Source organism: Dermacentor albipictus, chromosome 8 (assembly GCF_038994185.2).
Source record: "Dermacentor albipictus isolate Rhodes 1998 colony chromosome 8, USDA_Dalb.pri_finalv2, whole genome shotgun sequence".
NCBI classification, from domain to species: Eukaryota; Metazoa; Arthropoda; class Arachnida; order Ixodida; family Ixodidae; genus Dermacentor; species Dermacentor albipictus.
In genome coordinates, this window is record NC_091828.1 from 66,144,960 (window position 1) to 66,159,568 (window position 14,609).

Here is a 14,609-nt window from a genome sequence, read left to right on the forward strand (position 1 = left end):
ATTACCATCGTATTGTGCCCCTTGGCAAGCACGCACCGTGCGTCGATACGTACAAACTTTGCATTGCAGTCCCGACGTCTAAAAGCTCCATATAGCAGTTTCGTGCATGTAGCTGACACTGGATGTAGCAGACTAGATGACTATCACCATCCTGTTTTCAATGGGATGTTATCATTATCACAACTGTCGTCAAAGTTAACGTACCGGGCTTGGGTCAAGGGATGTGACACGTCCGTCATGTAGTCTGTATACGTGCGTTTACTCTTCGGTGCACCTGATCGCACCTCCTCGCGAAGTTCGAAAAATTGCTGGCAGAACGATTCCTAGAGCTAGACGCGCGGCTACAACCAGTACCTTCGCGTTGTTGAAACCACGCGTAAATACTTCGCCGCGAAGACCTGTAGTACGTGGTGCCGAAAATTTAGCTCCTGTGTAGCCGCTGCTCCAGCTTACGCTGTTAGTGTGCTGCGTCTGCCATGTAGGCCTGTGACTTTTGGTTTACATTTTTATGTCACCATTGGAATATATCAGCAATGAACAAGGAATACAATGTACACATCTTTTCAGAAAAAATATCTGCTAATGTTATGCTTAAGGAAATGTACCCACCAGCGCCGCAGAATACTAACAGCATCCTATGAAATCGCTCTGTGAGCTCAACGAGCTCAGGCCATTATTGCGCAAGGACAATACCAATGTATATAACTTTTATTGTTTCGCCAGTAGTGAAAATGTTGAAAATGTTTGAAGAGAAGTTGTATGTATGCATTAATGGCAAGCTATAGCATTCACACCAAACGCTACACGTCAACCTTGTACTGAACCCAGTCGCCCCATGGATGATTCGGTGCACAGTTTCTGGGGAGTGCCTGGGAGTAGTACTGCTCACGAACGACAAAGTCAGTGCATAAGTTCTTGACATCAGGAACACCTGCAATGAAGACGCCAGTTTTCATTGCAAGAAAACAGAAATATGGTAAACTAATTGCACACGTCAAATGAAGAAGTTTGCTTAACGCCAAAAAGGGACATGTTTTGAGCCGCTGCTTTTTCATTTATTACTTTATATAGATGCGGATTTCCTTGCGTGCTTGAACTTGTTTCCTAATCTTTGTAGACATTAGATATTGCACCGTTTCGGAAACCTATTCCTACTTAGTCTACGAATGCGCATGACTGCTTTGTTTCTCGCGTGAGGAGCTTGAAGCATGTTTATCAGATGGATGGCGTTAGATTATAAGCTCGAAAAAAGAGTAGGACTGTACCATAATGTCTACATTGCTCATTTCCCAGTAATCAAAGTCCTTTTGGCAGGTAGCAGTTATCGACAAATACATCAGAGCCTGTCCGGAGGAGCCGCCCGCCTCCAGCAACGAAGTTCCTGCCGCCAAAGGGTTACCTCGTTTCAGTGGTCGTCTTGGGCCCAACGAGGTGACTGATTGGTGGCACATCCAAGGCTTGCGCTGTCAACAGCATACCTTGCCATTTGCTTCGAAGCCGCCGTGAACGCTTTAGCACTAAGCACAGACACCATTTTAAGCATCTTTTTCCTTAATGTTTCGTCACAAAGGTTGTGTTTCGACCCTCCCTGGGAGCTGGTTATCCCTAGTGCAGCGCGGCTGAACTCGAGCTAGCAGGCTTGATCTCGGCAGTAGTGGCTACGTTCTGATGAGAGCACAATGCAAGCAATACAACATATTCCATTGCATGTGGGTTAAACATCTCCAGGATGTCAAAATAAACCCGGAGTTTTCTACTACGGCCTGCGTCATAATCGGACAGCTGTTTTTTTTTGGCACATAAATTTGTACATTCTTTGTCCACGGTGAATTTCCCACATTATAGTATCTAGTAACTTTTGCGTACCTGCTACTCGCCTATGCTGCTCGTACTATTTTCTCACGTGTAACTGTTCGGATGTTCAACCGAGTTTCCATTCTTTTGCCTTCCTCATTAGGAACTTTGTTCTTAACTCGTCTTTTAAAATTTCCCTTTCTCATATAGCAAGTTCAAGCTCATGAACTTTCCGTTACATGAGGCCACCAAATCCTGAACTAGACCTCACTTGCAGGCTCTTCGTATCTATATGTTCGAGCAACAAAGCCTCGCATTCTGCTGCCGTGGATCTCATGAACATCATTGATGTAGCAGCTTGCAAGTGGTGTGGTTGATCCTGTTTCCTTCAGAAATATACTTAAGGAGGTTGCTCCACACGTAATCGCAATATTTTTTTTCTTTGTGACGCGTCACTATTTTGCAATACCTGCAAGCAGGGAAACACATTTTCAACCTCTTCTATCGCAACAGGAATGACTAATGTGCCAGAAAATGGTCTTTTAATACCTGTTGGCTCTTTTTATGGGTTGCTGAAGACTTTTCATTTACGTATCTGTTTTGCGCGAATTTCATTAATACATGATTGCCCTAGCCGGTTTCATAGCTCTGAAAATCTACCAATGTTCTGATAGGTCCCCTTAATGTACACTGAAGAATGACTGTATATTACCTTTGAGCACTAACGTGGAGCTGTTTAAACCTTTTGAAAATATAAACTAGGATGCCGTGCCAGTTGCAAGAAAAGTTCATAGATATATTAGAGGTATAATAATGTCCTAATATAGTTCAGAGCGCGAATAGAAATGTGTTTACTTGTGTTGTGATGAATGAGCAACACTCACAGCGAGGTATCTTGTTCCCAAAATGTAAAAATACTTAGCATGTACAGTGGCGTGTACAATTGATTGAAGGCGCCAGCATGCGCTTCTATATTTCGTGGTACTTCAGCTGCATGTTTCGTTATAAACTACGTCAATGCACTGCGCAGGTGCACAGCAAGATGGAAGCCGAACCAATCAGACTTCGTCACTGCCAATACAGGCGCCTGCGCACTTTATATGGCAGAAAACTTACAAAAGCAGTACATTCAACTGTTCCACTGACCGTTGGGCCGCACTGTACATCAGTGTCAGCTTTCTCTATACATTTTCACATTCACCATTTTAGTACTTACTAAAAGCGAGTTACTGACAATAACCGAATCCCGGAGTGATTAACTGGAGTTTTGCATCATGAAAGAGAACTCATAAACAAAGATCTGTGGCGTAGCTGCACCCAAGTCGACCACGCGAATGGTCTCCCTTGTAGCCATCTCTGGTAAATAACACCAATGAGAATTGTGTAGAGTATTTTAGTGCGTTGACACGGCGCACAGTATAGCCTACCATTATGTGCTCAATGGGATATAATGTGCACCTTACTGCAAATAAAATGAAATTAGTAAGCACACATCTTTTGCAACAATGAAACCGATGCTGCCGAAGGAAAAATAGCACCGATTGCTTCACCTATTTCACACTAGGATCACTCACCTAGCAGTTGAATAGTACGATTGAATTCACTCCTAAGAATATCCAGAACCTTGTCGACACCTTCTTTTCCCTGGAATTAAAAAAAAATGCATACATGTGACACTTTGAAAGAGGTAAATGCTGGAATTCTTTAGAATGAGTAAAGCTTGTTCTGAATGAGTACACTGTAGAAAAATTCAGTCTCTACAGGGAGGATTTGCGTCATTATGCCGAGTAATTGCAGGTAAAAATACGGAACATATGTTGTATTTCAAAAATACAGCAAAAGCTTCCGTTAGTATACGGAAATGCTCCCTGTTTCCATTTTTACGGACATTTCACGGTACTAATATAGCAGCTACACTGTCTCGAACGAAAAAGACAGAATTCCATGTTTTTGTAATGTGAACATTCGGATTTTTGCGAGAAAAACTATACGCTGTCTGAATGAGCGCGTGTACACACGAAGTTTCAGCTAACAATATTTTATTGAACGATCAAGCTGTAGGCCTTACGAAGATAGGTGAAAAATGTGCGAGCTAGCCTACTACAAAAAGCTGCAATTTGCAGCTTTTGGAAGTTTTGGTAGTTTCTACAGTTTGCGGCGCATACGGGCCTTGGAACTCTGGTCATATGAGCAATTACATGCATGTGTTTGCAATGTTCTCAAATTAGGCACTTTGTAGTGAATATTGCAGCATATATGTTTGGGTGAAGGAAGAGCAGTGGGCATACGTGAAAATTCAAACAAACTTACGGCACTCAGATGCTTGTGCACAGGGAGTGACATTGGTGCTCGACGCCTAAAATTGTGCGCACTATATGTCAGCAACGAAAAGCAAGGAGTGATATAATGAGCCTAACTGCGTTTACACATAGCAACAAATGGTCTAGAAGGAAACTGGCGGCCTATAGGTCCAAGTACAACGGCTGGATCAAATTTGCGACCATGGGATACAATGAAAGCAAGAGTGAAAGGCCTTTGCTGCACTGCAATGTGTTCGTTTAACTCATTTCCATAATAAATCCAAAATATCTCGTGTTGGTCAATAACTGCCCATTCATTGCTACAGAACAATTACGCATTATCTTCGCTCTTCATGAGTTGTCAATTCTTACAGTAAGACGTAATCGCAACCATTTGGCGCTTCATTTTGAACGAAGACCGGTGAGCGTGCACGTATTTGTACGGTAGAATAAAGATCGCGAACATGCACCGACATGTGTGCAAAGTACGGGCAGCTGTTTGAAAATCAAGTAACTTTTACTGTGCTAGTACTGTGTGTTCTGTAAAAAAGAAAAAACAGAAAAAGCAAGGAAACAACGTTCATTACCGAGTTGGCTAAATAATTCAAGCTTTATTTCTTTTTGACCCAGCATACAACACCATTTGGTCCCTTTGTTCATCCATGGGTAAATGTTATGACAACGCATTATTTATCCGTTCATTACATGCACCACCAAGCCCAAATTAGCACTATACTAGGGCTTATTGGTGAATTGCAGTGCCCTGCTTTGCACTGCATTGCTGTCCCCAGTAGCAAACCGCCAGTTGACCTCCCTGCCGTTCTTCTTCTTGTATTCTTTTCTCCTTGTATAAAATGCGCTACCTTGTGGGAGAGAATTCGTTCTCTCCCTGAATTTCTCAAGCAATTATTTCGCTGTTCCAGCACCTGGAGCGTAAATGCGAAAACGAAAACAATTCTGTTTTGTTATCCGTGCTCACAGAGTATGGCACGCACTCTGTGAGCGTGCAGAAGGCAGAGCGCGCTACGCTTCCGATCTAAGGAGCGATAGACAAAGCTGTGCATGTGTAATCAGCCGGGTTTTAACATTTCATGTTGTCAAAATTGTTAGTTTACCGTGAATATGTATGTCTTCAATTGTACTCAAGAGCTGAGAAAGGCCCCAATGAAGAGAGATCGACGCATCGGGAGCTCAACTAGACAGATTGCATTGGTCATGCAAAGGTGCACAGCGTACCTCTTTATTACTGGCTGAGCCATGAAGCTGAGTGAAAACTGAATATTTATGTAACTTCACCTATGTGTGCTATTGGCCATTGTTTATGCGCTCAGCTGATTTGGCAGATTACCAGGGCATTTCTTTTTTAAACTCATTTTTGTTACTGCAGTGTGCTTGCGGCAATGCAAGTAGGAAATGACTCACATAGGCAATCAGATGCCAATAATGTGTAAACTTGGAACATTGTGCAGGATGATGACTCAGAGTAAGTAGAAATACACCATAAACACTTCACAATAGCTTTTATTGTCATAGTCCTAGAGCATGCAGTAACCATACTGTGTTGTCATACAGTGCCACATATATTTAAATTGTAGTGTAGCTTTCCAGTGTATGCTTTAGTGTTGCGCTCTGTCCGATGGCTAGTAGCATGTTTCACACGTCTACCAAAGTGGTAAAATGTACCAATGGTGTTTTTTAACGCGATAGCGTTAAGGAGCTCGTGTCGCAGAAACGCCGGTGTCGGCGTCGGTGTTTGCGGCGTTGACCGTGAGCGATAAATCACGGCAGGCGCTTCATAAATAAAAAGCAACTTCCAAGATTGGCACGGCGGGAATCGAACCAGGGACTGCGGAGTGTGAGACGGAGACGCTACCACTCAGCCACGAGTTCGATGCTTCCAAGCGGTGCAAACGCGCCTCGAGTGAACGCGGTGTTGCCTTCGAAACGAGCCGTGGAAAGTTATACTGCGGTGTATATCGGTAATTATGAACATGTAACGTACAGAAGTCACAATTACACGAGTTGCAAAGTGCGTTTCCGCTGCATTTCTTCTGCGCTTTCCGCACACGCAGAGCCATCTTGCGGCAAACACAGAAGACCCCCTCCTCTCAATGTACGGCGCTGCCCCGACAGGAGGCGCGCCGCGCGCGCATTGGGACCGCTGCCAGGTGCGTCGCGGGACTCCCTCTCCCCTGACGACGCTTCGCCATGCTCCCGGTTTAGATCACTATCTATCTCTCTGCCCGTGCCGATCACGACGTTTGGCTGGCGTAGATCGTTTCCCCTCCGAGACACCGAGTTCTTTGGTTCGTTCCGTTCGCTCAGGCGCACGTTTCGTTGTCGCGCCGAACGCTGCGTTGCTCGACGCTCACCGCGTGATAGGTAGGCGCTAAGTCCGATGCGGGGCGCATCGAAAGTGATCGCTGTGCCGTAGCGCATTGTCTTATACTCCTTGGCGGGTCGACGGGAACGCTGTCGTGTCCCACTCTTGAAGGCGAAGCTTAAGCGTCCTCCAATTTTTTTAATTATTTGATATAGAATGATAATGATATGATAATAGAAAAATAAAGCCATAGAATCAACGCAGAGTGATGTGTTCTCTGCACGTGTTACAGTTTCAAAAAAGTAAGGTGTGAGCAGTTACCAACGTTTCGACCAGAAAAGCAGGCCAGTATAGAAGCGTCCACACCCCTGATCCATACAACAAAGGGTGCATAGCACATCCAGCACCTTCGCTTAAAGCCAACCTTGTCCCGGAATTCGGCACTTGACGAATTTGCAGCATCACTTCGTCTGCACCGGTGTGTGGCATTTCTTACCCTAAAATACCCGCCTGTTGAGCCGTAAACTACTCAAGCGGGCCAGAGCACTGCTTCGAAAAGATGTCTAGAATTCCTTCATTACCACGCCCACAGCGTCGCTACATATGTGGCGGGCAATGGAAACGCTGGCAAATAAGAAAACACTATATGTAGTAAAACACAATCGTATACGGGATCAGATTGTCCTGAAAGTGACTATCGAACATGTGGAGACAACTCCTAGAAAGTGAAAAACTACGAAGACAAATTTTCAGGGCAGAACTAATATTTTGGTCAAGCGCACTTGTTAGAGAGCCATATGCCCTGCTTCCAGGACAAGCCGCTGCATGACACCGTACTTCCATTGGCTTCACTTGCGTGCGGCGCGGCAAACAGCATCCAGCAGAACATACTAGAGATCAGTGGTGCACAGTGTTTTGTGTCCCCCTTTCTCGACGCCAACTGAACACATCGTCAGCTGTTTCCAAAGCAGAAAAACAGTTCGCAAGGTCTCGGAACACACTGCATTTTAATGTGACTGGTAAAGGGCAAAGCAGGTACTGTTGGTGGCTTGCGTTCGTTGCAAATCTGCTGGTTGCTTGCGAATGGCCAGCGTATTGTTTGCATGTTGAAGTTGTTTTTTTTTCTCACCGCTCATTCGTGTAGTGGGGATAGCTTTCACAACTGGAAAAGAAGCATTGAAAGCCTGCAGCACTTTACGAAACGAGCTTCAATATATCGTGTCTGCATCGCTTAATTTCATGGCTGCATGAGTGAGCCCACATTACCCACTTTATCTGCAGGTCAACCCTATCTTCAGACTCAAGCTGAGGTTGCGTTTATAGAAATTGTGGCCGTGAGCTTGCTTTCTGAGAGTCGGCTTTTGAGAGTACAGAATTATCTCAACGCATTAAAAGCGAGAACAAATTGTCGAGGATTTCTGATTGACAGTCTTCAAATCTCAATTTATTTAGTGGTGTTAATATTCTGCGTAAAGTTTTTCATTGTTACGTTCATATGGTGACTAAGGATTCCGGTAACAACTTCTTCACTTGGAGTACATAGAACTTGTCTACTCCACATGATGTGGTGGCCTTATGCTGCATTTTCAAAAACTAGTTTCTTGTTACATTGAGATTTTCAAAATTTGCATTTCTTATTAGGTGGTGTGGGTCTTCTTCTTATTTTACAGATTTTTAGTTAAAAATCTAAATAACGACCACAGGTTCCCCTTTTTGGTTGATTTTCTAGATTCCACGTCCTTGCTGCAAAACAATTTAACTTCAAAACTGCTTGCACCTTACTGAAAGGATCACTTGAAGCAGCCATAGCCACCAATAATACGCATTGTGAAAATTGTAGTATAGTTTTTTTATGTACACGGTGTCCCAACTATCATGCCCCGAGATTTAGAAATATGTGAATGCCATGTAGCTGGAGAGAACCAACGTAATGTTGTTTCCGACGCTTTGAGATAGACAGATTATTTTCTGCATTCGGCCTAACTATATAATTACACTTAAATAAGTAACAAATCTCTCAAATATAATAATTAGATAAAAAGTCTCAAGAGAAAATTGTAGAGTAATATTAAAACCTCCCACTGCAGCTTTCTGCTGCTCATTGCACACGCGGAAGTTTTTTGCCGCAAAGCTACCAATTTTCTCTGCAATTTGCAATTTTGTCTGCAATTGTCTGCAATTTTTTGTGGGATACGTAAAAGAAATTGAAATCATAGTACACATCTTTACATTGTGATATGTATTCTCCTGTATTTGAACTGTGCCCCTTACACTTATTTGGTACTCTGATGGATTCACTTCCTTTTAGTTGACTTGTGAATCAACGATCAACACCTTTGTTTATACAGTTACTGTTGCTCTTTTTTTATTTGTGTTATGCTAGGATTTTCTTTATATTCTTTATCGGACCTGCAACTTGCCTTTGGCTACAGCTCCGACAAGTGATAGTTACTTGCGTGTAATAAACCTGAAAAAATAAACATCTTTCTTTCTTGCAATACAACCTAAATGGGATGTTTTAAGAAAAACACATAGCTCAGGAAATTACCCTTTTTTACGCAGCCTGTGGAGACAAGGTTTCTAAGAAATGGCTATGGCCCTCAAGGAAAATGCTGAGGCCATAGCAGTTGACCGCAGAAGCAAAGACCACAAGCAGCTGTTCCCCAGTTTAAACTACAAAACCTTCACAACTGATAGTAAATGCACTCTCCACAGCTTCAGGCTATACAGGTCCACTAGTTTACACACAACGCACTCTTCACCTCGTCACGGCCGCGGTGTCGATTCAGGTTCTTCAAAGGTGTTTCATTGGGTGGGACAGGACATAGCGCTTCACTTTTTTGCAGAATTTTGCATTCCTATTGTGTCATATGAGATAAATTCATTAGAGAGTTATAATTTTCCCGAAATGTATTACAGCTATGTACCCGTAAACTTGCCGCAGCTTGCAGTAATTACAGCTTGTGGAAATACATTTGCAGCTGCCATATTTTACGTAACTGCTAGGGAACAGGCATACGCAACAGCAATTGTTAGGGTACACTAGCTTCTTCTACTTTGGAGTATGCACTCTCCACCAAAAATAAATTTTTTTCTGCTCCTCCTCTGCAAGATTGGAATGTGAATTGGCGTGAAATTTGTAGGGTAGAATACTGCATGCACTTCACAAGCTGTTCTACGTATCTGCACTACAGATCATTGTTGCTACTGCTGTAAAAGCAGGGTGCCTGATTACAGCACCCTCAGAGAACAGTCGTTGAATCTTCAACGAAGAGTGGACATGATGAATAACCGGATAATTTTTAGTTATTTTCAACAAACTTAGCACTCTTTGCCTTCTTCTGTGGTATTTTTCAAACTGTAAGAGTGGCACGTCTGCAAAAGGTTCGACTGTAGGATGTCATTTTGCGTGAAAGAGTGCATTTGTGTGCACATCATTCTATCGGCAACATTCTTCTGCACAGAATTTCATCAACTTTCGTATGCATCGGTCACCATCTCATGAACCGGCTGCTCTTTTCTTAGCTTGAATCTGGCATTATTGTAAAGTAAAGCTCATTTGACTTTCTAACACAAATAATTATGTCCTATTATCCCCTAATTCTCTTCACTTGATGCCTAATGTTATAATAGCATGATCGACACGATGAGAGTCAGTGCGGTGTATTATGTGAATGATGGGGCTGGGGGGTAGATAATTTTAAAAACTTTTCCGCATGACTTGTATCAGTATTTTGGAATGCGGTTTCTTTCTTTCACTCATTGTTGGCAAACTTCACTTTGGTTGTGGCAATAAGTATAATGTAGTTTGATAGCGCTGCTGCCAATATGTCATGTGTAGCGATCTGCGTTGGAAAAAAAAAGTCATGCTAGTGGTTTGCCAGGAGATAAGGCCCATTTAGGCCATCAAATTTCTAGCTTAAACCTGTGGATATTACTGTTGACTGAATGCACACCCAAGAGAACTGCCGATAACATTTTCTTACCTTATAATAATACTGAAGCTTTGAACAGCATTTGAATTCAGACTGGTTTAAACACTGACCCATTTACTTGCTCAAATACGACAACTATTCCAAAGGAAGGCTGAAACTTGAAGCCATCAGCAGTGGCATGAATTTCAGCAGTGCTCAACGTTTCGCAATCTTGGGGCGCTATAACGTAAAACTATTCCAAACTTTTCTATTCCAATTCTGCTATAAGCCCTCCGCGATTGGTCAAAAACTTTTTTCGACCACCCTCCACTTCACCTGTCTGTCACGCGACGTTACAAAAATCGCAATACCTCCCCATCTGATATGATGTGTGCACACTGATTATGCATGATTTGACAGAAAAAAGAAAACAGTTATTTCTGATTCGACCCCTTTTCGCCATTAGCCCTCGGCTATTGGTGAAAAGTTTTCGGGCTGCACCCACTTCACCTGCCTGTCACGCGACGTCACAAAACCGCACGAACTCACCGCGTCAAAGTGACGTGTACGCAATAAAGATGCATTAATATGCCGAACAAAACTGAATTTTTTTTCGGAATAGCCGCAGGCTGCCCCGTTCCGAAAGGAATAAAAGATAGCTGCCGCCGATCGCTGAGACGCTGGCTACTCGCACCTGCCGGAGAGCATGGGTGTATTTGCGTATAATAAAACTTCTTGCGTGACCGTGTAACGTTTTCAAGCACTTTCGGCACGTTTACTACCTCATTCTGCCAACTCTTCTTTGCTGAGGGTCAATTTTAGCGTCATTCTTAAGCTTCCGTTGCATGCCGCCGCGATTTTCGACCAGCCACCACAAGCTAAGTAAGGGAAAGCCGACCAATCGCAGACGCCAGCACCACCCTCTTCATCCGGTTATCGGTTTTCAGTGCAGTGGCTCGGCCCCATCGAATCCCTCTCCACTTGAGCGTTCTCCTCGCTTCTTGTGAGCCAATTAGATACAACAAGCCGCTCAGTGTAGGCAATGTTATTCGTTTTTCAAGCAAACAAAAGGGACGTCCTATGAACGAGGAGAGCGTTTGATTGGTCTGTTCAGACAACCCTATGGGTGACCGCCCGGTGCTTGCGTCGGTGGTTACGCAAATTTGACGTCAGGAAATTGGAATAGAAACATATTGGAATAGTTTTACGTTATAGGGCCCTTGTACCTGGTTATTATGTTGCCCATCCCATTTTTCTCACAGGCTCTTTTTTGCTGTTTTGCGGTCATACCCATTCTAATCATCATGTCCTTGATTTTTAATATTTGATTAATATATTTTTTCTTCATCGGCTTCAAATAAAATATTTATTCGTAATGTACCTACATTAACTATTTCAACTGATTTTAACCACATGCATTTTGATACAAAGCTTATTTTCCTAATTCTTCGTTGTTTTTTCGAAATAGGCAAACAGTTCATCTTAATCCTGTTTAGACTTTCTGGAAGACTAGGTCTGCTGGATTAATGAGTGCTTACACGAGAACATCGTTTTCTGTTTTGGTCACCCCTACTCTTTGCAAGAACTGACAGCAGTACCCCTACTCACTCCATCACGATCACCATCGCTAAGCCCACCCTCTCTGCCTTTATTTTCACACTACGGCTCCTTTTGACCTATTATGTGCACCGTCTTCTCCTGTCCCAATGAAGGAGGGGCTAGTGAGCTATGCACAAAAAGACGCTGACAAACAAAACAGTAGCTACCCTCATGACAAGTACCTTTGCTGAAATGTCAGCTACAGCAGCATACCTTGTTCCAACAATCTGGGTCTACATACATGTGTTTCTAACAGATAAGCTACTTGAAGTAGTAAAGGCAAGGCACAGAAGACCAGTACTCAAGAAGAAGAACACAAACGGCAGTACCGGCGCCACTCACAAGTAAGTTTATTTTCGCAACAAGCCGGCCTTATGTAGGTTATTAACGCCGAGTCACGCACAAAACTTCAGATGTAAAAAACAGCAATCTATCGACCCTTCAGGAGTCTTATCTGGCACATATTATCGAATGAGCAAACAAGAACCACACGTGGATCAGCACAGGAGGCAATAGATCTAGTATAGTCTTTTTCCAAGCCAACGGGGACAAAAAGCAGACATAAAAAGCACCGTATACACTATCCAATCCATCCACGACATAACACACTTCAAACGCCTAAGGCCCAGTCAGTGATAAAACCCGCACGACTATGGGAATAATGACCAACGAATAACGCGGAAAAAACATGAAAAATGCGTCTATGTACAGTGTCTGCTTCAAAACTAAAATCTCTAATAGTCACTCACCTAAAGAATTGATAAAACATGTGACCACGCGAATAAGAACCCAACAATCAAATGGACAGAAGTCATGATCGATAAAAGTCTAAAGAACAGCGTCTGCGTCAAAAAAGTGCAAAAAAGTACATAAGGAAGACTTGTTGCGAAAATAAACTTAATTGTGAGTGGCGCCGGTCCTGTCATTTCTGTTCTTCTTCATGAGTCCTGGTCTTCTGCGCCTTGCCTTTACTACATCAAGCATGAACCAACTATCCCAAGGAAGAGTTTTACTAGATAAGCTACTGTTTGCTGAGTTATGTGATTGTCATTTTTTGCCTATTTCTTTAAGATGAAATTCACGAATGCTATTTGTTTCTCTCAACAGCAGCAAGTTTATCTTTGCAAGGTGTTTGTGTATAAGAACAGCTTTCACCAGGAAAGAGCGCAAGACGAGTGATTGAAGAAAATAAAGTTCCATGTATGATCTAAAAAACTTGAGGGCTGAAATGTTGCACCTCTCTCTATATATGCTACGTAACGCATTCCTAACACAAAGTCCAAAGTGTTTTATCTTCTCAGCTATGTGAGTGTGTTGGCAAGACAGTTTTCTCAATGGTGACCTGCTGCTTCAGCAATGAGCTGCCTTCATGAGATTTGCATTAAATTATATGTACTGTCGTGGACAAAAGTACCCTGGAAGAGCGATCAATGACCGATTTGCATCGGTGCGTTCAACACCGCTAGAAACATTGTGTAATGTATGTTAATTCCGATCGCATATGTTAGCGCAGCTGATCCGAACAGATAGCGCATCAATAAATTTAGGTCAGCGCTCGTGTGCCGTGGGCAATGTTGTCCCCGATAGTACATTCTCCATACTATGAATATGCTCTGTAAGCAGAAATACGGGTAGCACCTGTACTTTAACGGATATAGTAGAGACTCAGCATACAGAATCTTTCGTTTTATGAATGCGGGAAGCACTTGCATTTTAACAGTTATAGCAGATATTCAGCATACAGTGTGTTCCGTTTTCTAAATACGAGAAGCACCTGTACTCTAACGGTTTAAGTACAGATTCAGCATACAGAGGCTTCCATTTTCTGGATACGAAAGCAGTGGTATTTTGTATTACGGCTTCTCTGTTACGGCTGTCCGTTCTACCGAAATGACCGCTCTTTATTTACAGAAAACCTTTCGGCCACACATTACCATAAGATTGGCCGTAAATTTTGGAATTTTATTTTACAGTGTCTGCTAAGGTATGGCTTTGATGCTTCAAGCTTGCATGAGGAGAACGCTGTAGCGGCGTTTGTGGGAAGTTTATCTGAGCTTAAATGCGTTCTTGACATGAAAAATGTTACAGCGCAAACACATGCAACCACAAAGTATAGCGCTTGTGTCCTGTCCTTTATACTTTGTGGTTGCATGTGTTTGCGCTGTATCAGTTTTTATGTCATGTATGCCCCAACTCGCCTAGAAAGAAGTTTTAATAAATGCGTTTGTTTGAAAAATGGATGTTTGAAGGTTTTACGAGGAAACCATGTAGCCGCCTTTGAATTAGCTGAGGCAACAGATTGTTTTATGCCCTAAACATGCATTCTGGGGTTGGGCTTTCAGCAGCGTATGCGTGTTCGTGATGAATTCCAAGGGCGCGTATAAACAGCCAGTTAACACAACTTTCATCATTGCTAAGGACGTTTGTTGCTCAAGCCGCAACGGTAGCCCAGTGGGTACGGCTTCACGTTGCTAAAAACGCACACGTTTGATCCCTGCATTATTGGCCGTATTTTTATAGGAGCTAATGAAAAGAAAACGCTGCTGTACTTAGATTTAGGTGCATGTCATCTCTTCCTGGTGGTCAAGTTATACTCTGCTTTCGCCCACTACGGCGTTCCTCATAATCATACCGTTATTGTGGCAAGCAGAACGCCATAATTGGTTATGCTTTTTAACA

The 14,609-nt window shown here is 42.9% G+C and overlaps 1 protein-coding gene across 1 annotated transcript in view; it reads right to left on the minus strand.

Moving 5' to 3' along the window:
- Nucleotides 1-721: 721 nt before the first annotated feature.
- The window catches only part of LOC135914274 (uncharacterized), a 52,813-nt gene continuing 38,925 nt past the window's right edge, over nucleotides 722-14,609 (minus strand). Inside the window, exons 9-10 of the mRNA XM_065447059.2 lie at nucleotides 3,369-3,438; nucleotides 722-931 (exon numbers count right to left, since the gene is read on the minus strand). Of these exons, the coding sequence (XP_065303131.1) occupies nucleotides 801-931; nucleotides 3,369-3,438 (201 nt within the window). The 3' untranslated portion in view covers nucleotides 722-800. The remainder of the gene's footprint in view (nucleotides 932-3,368; nucleotides 3,439-14,609) is intronic.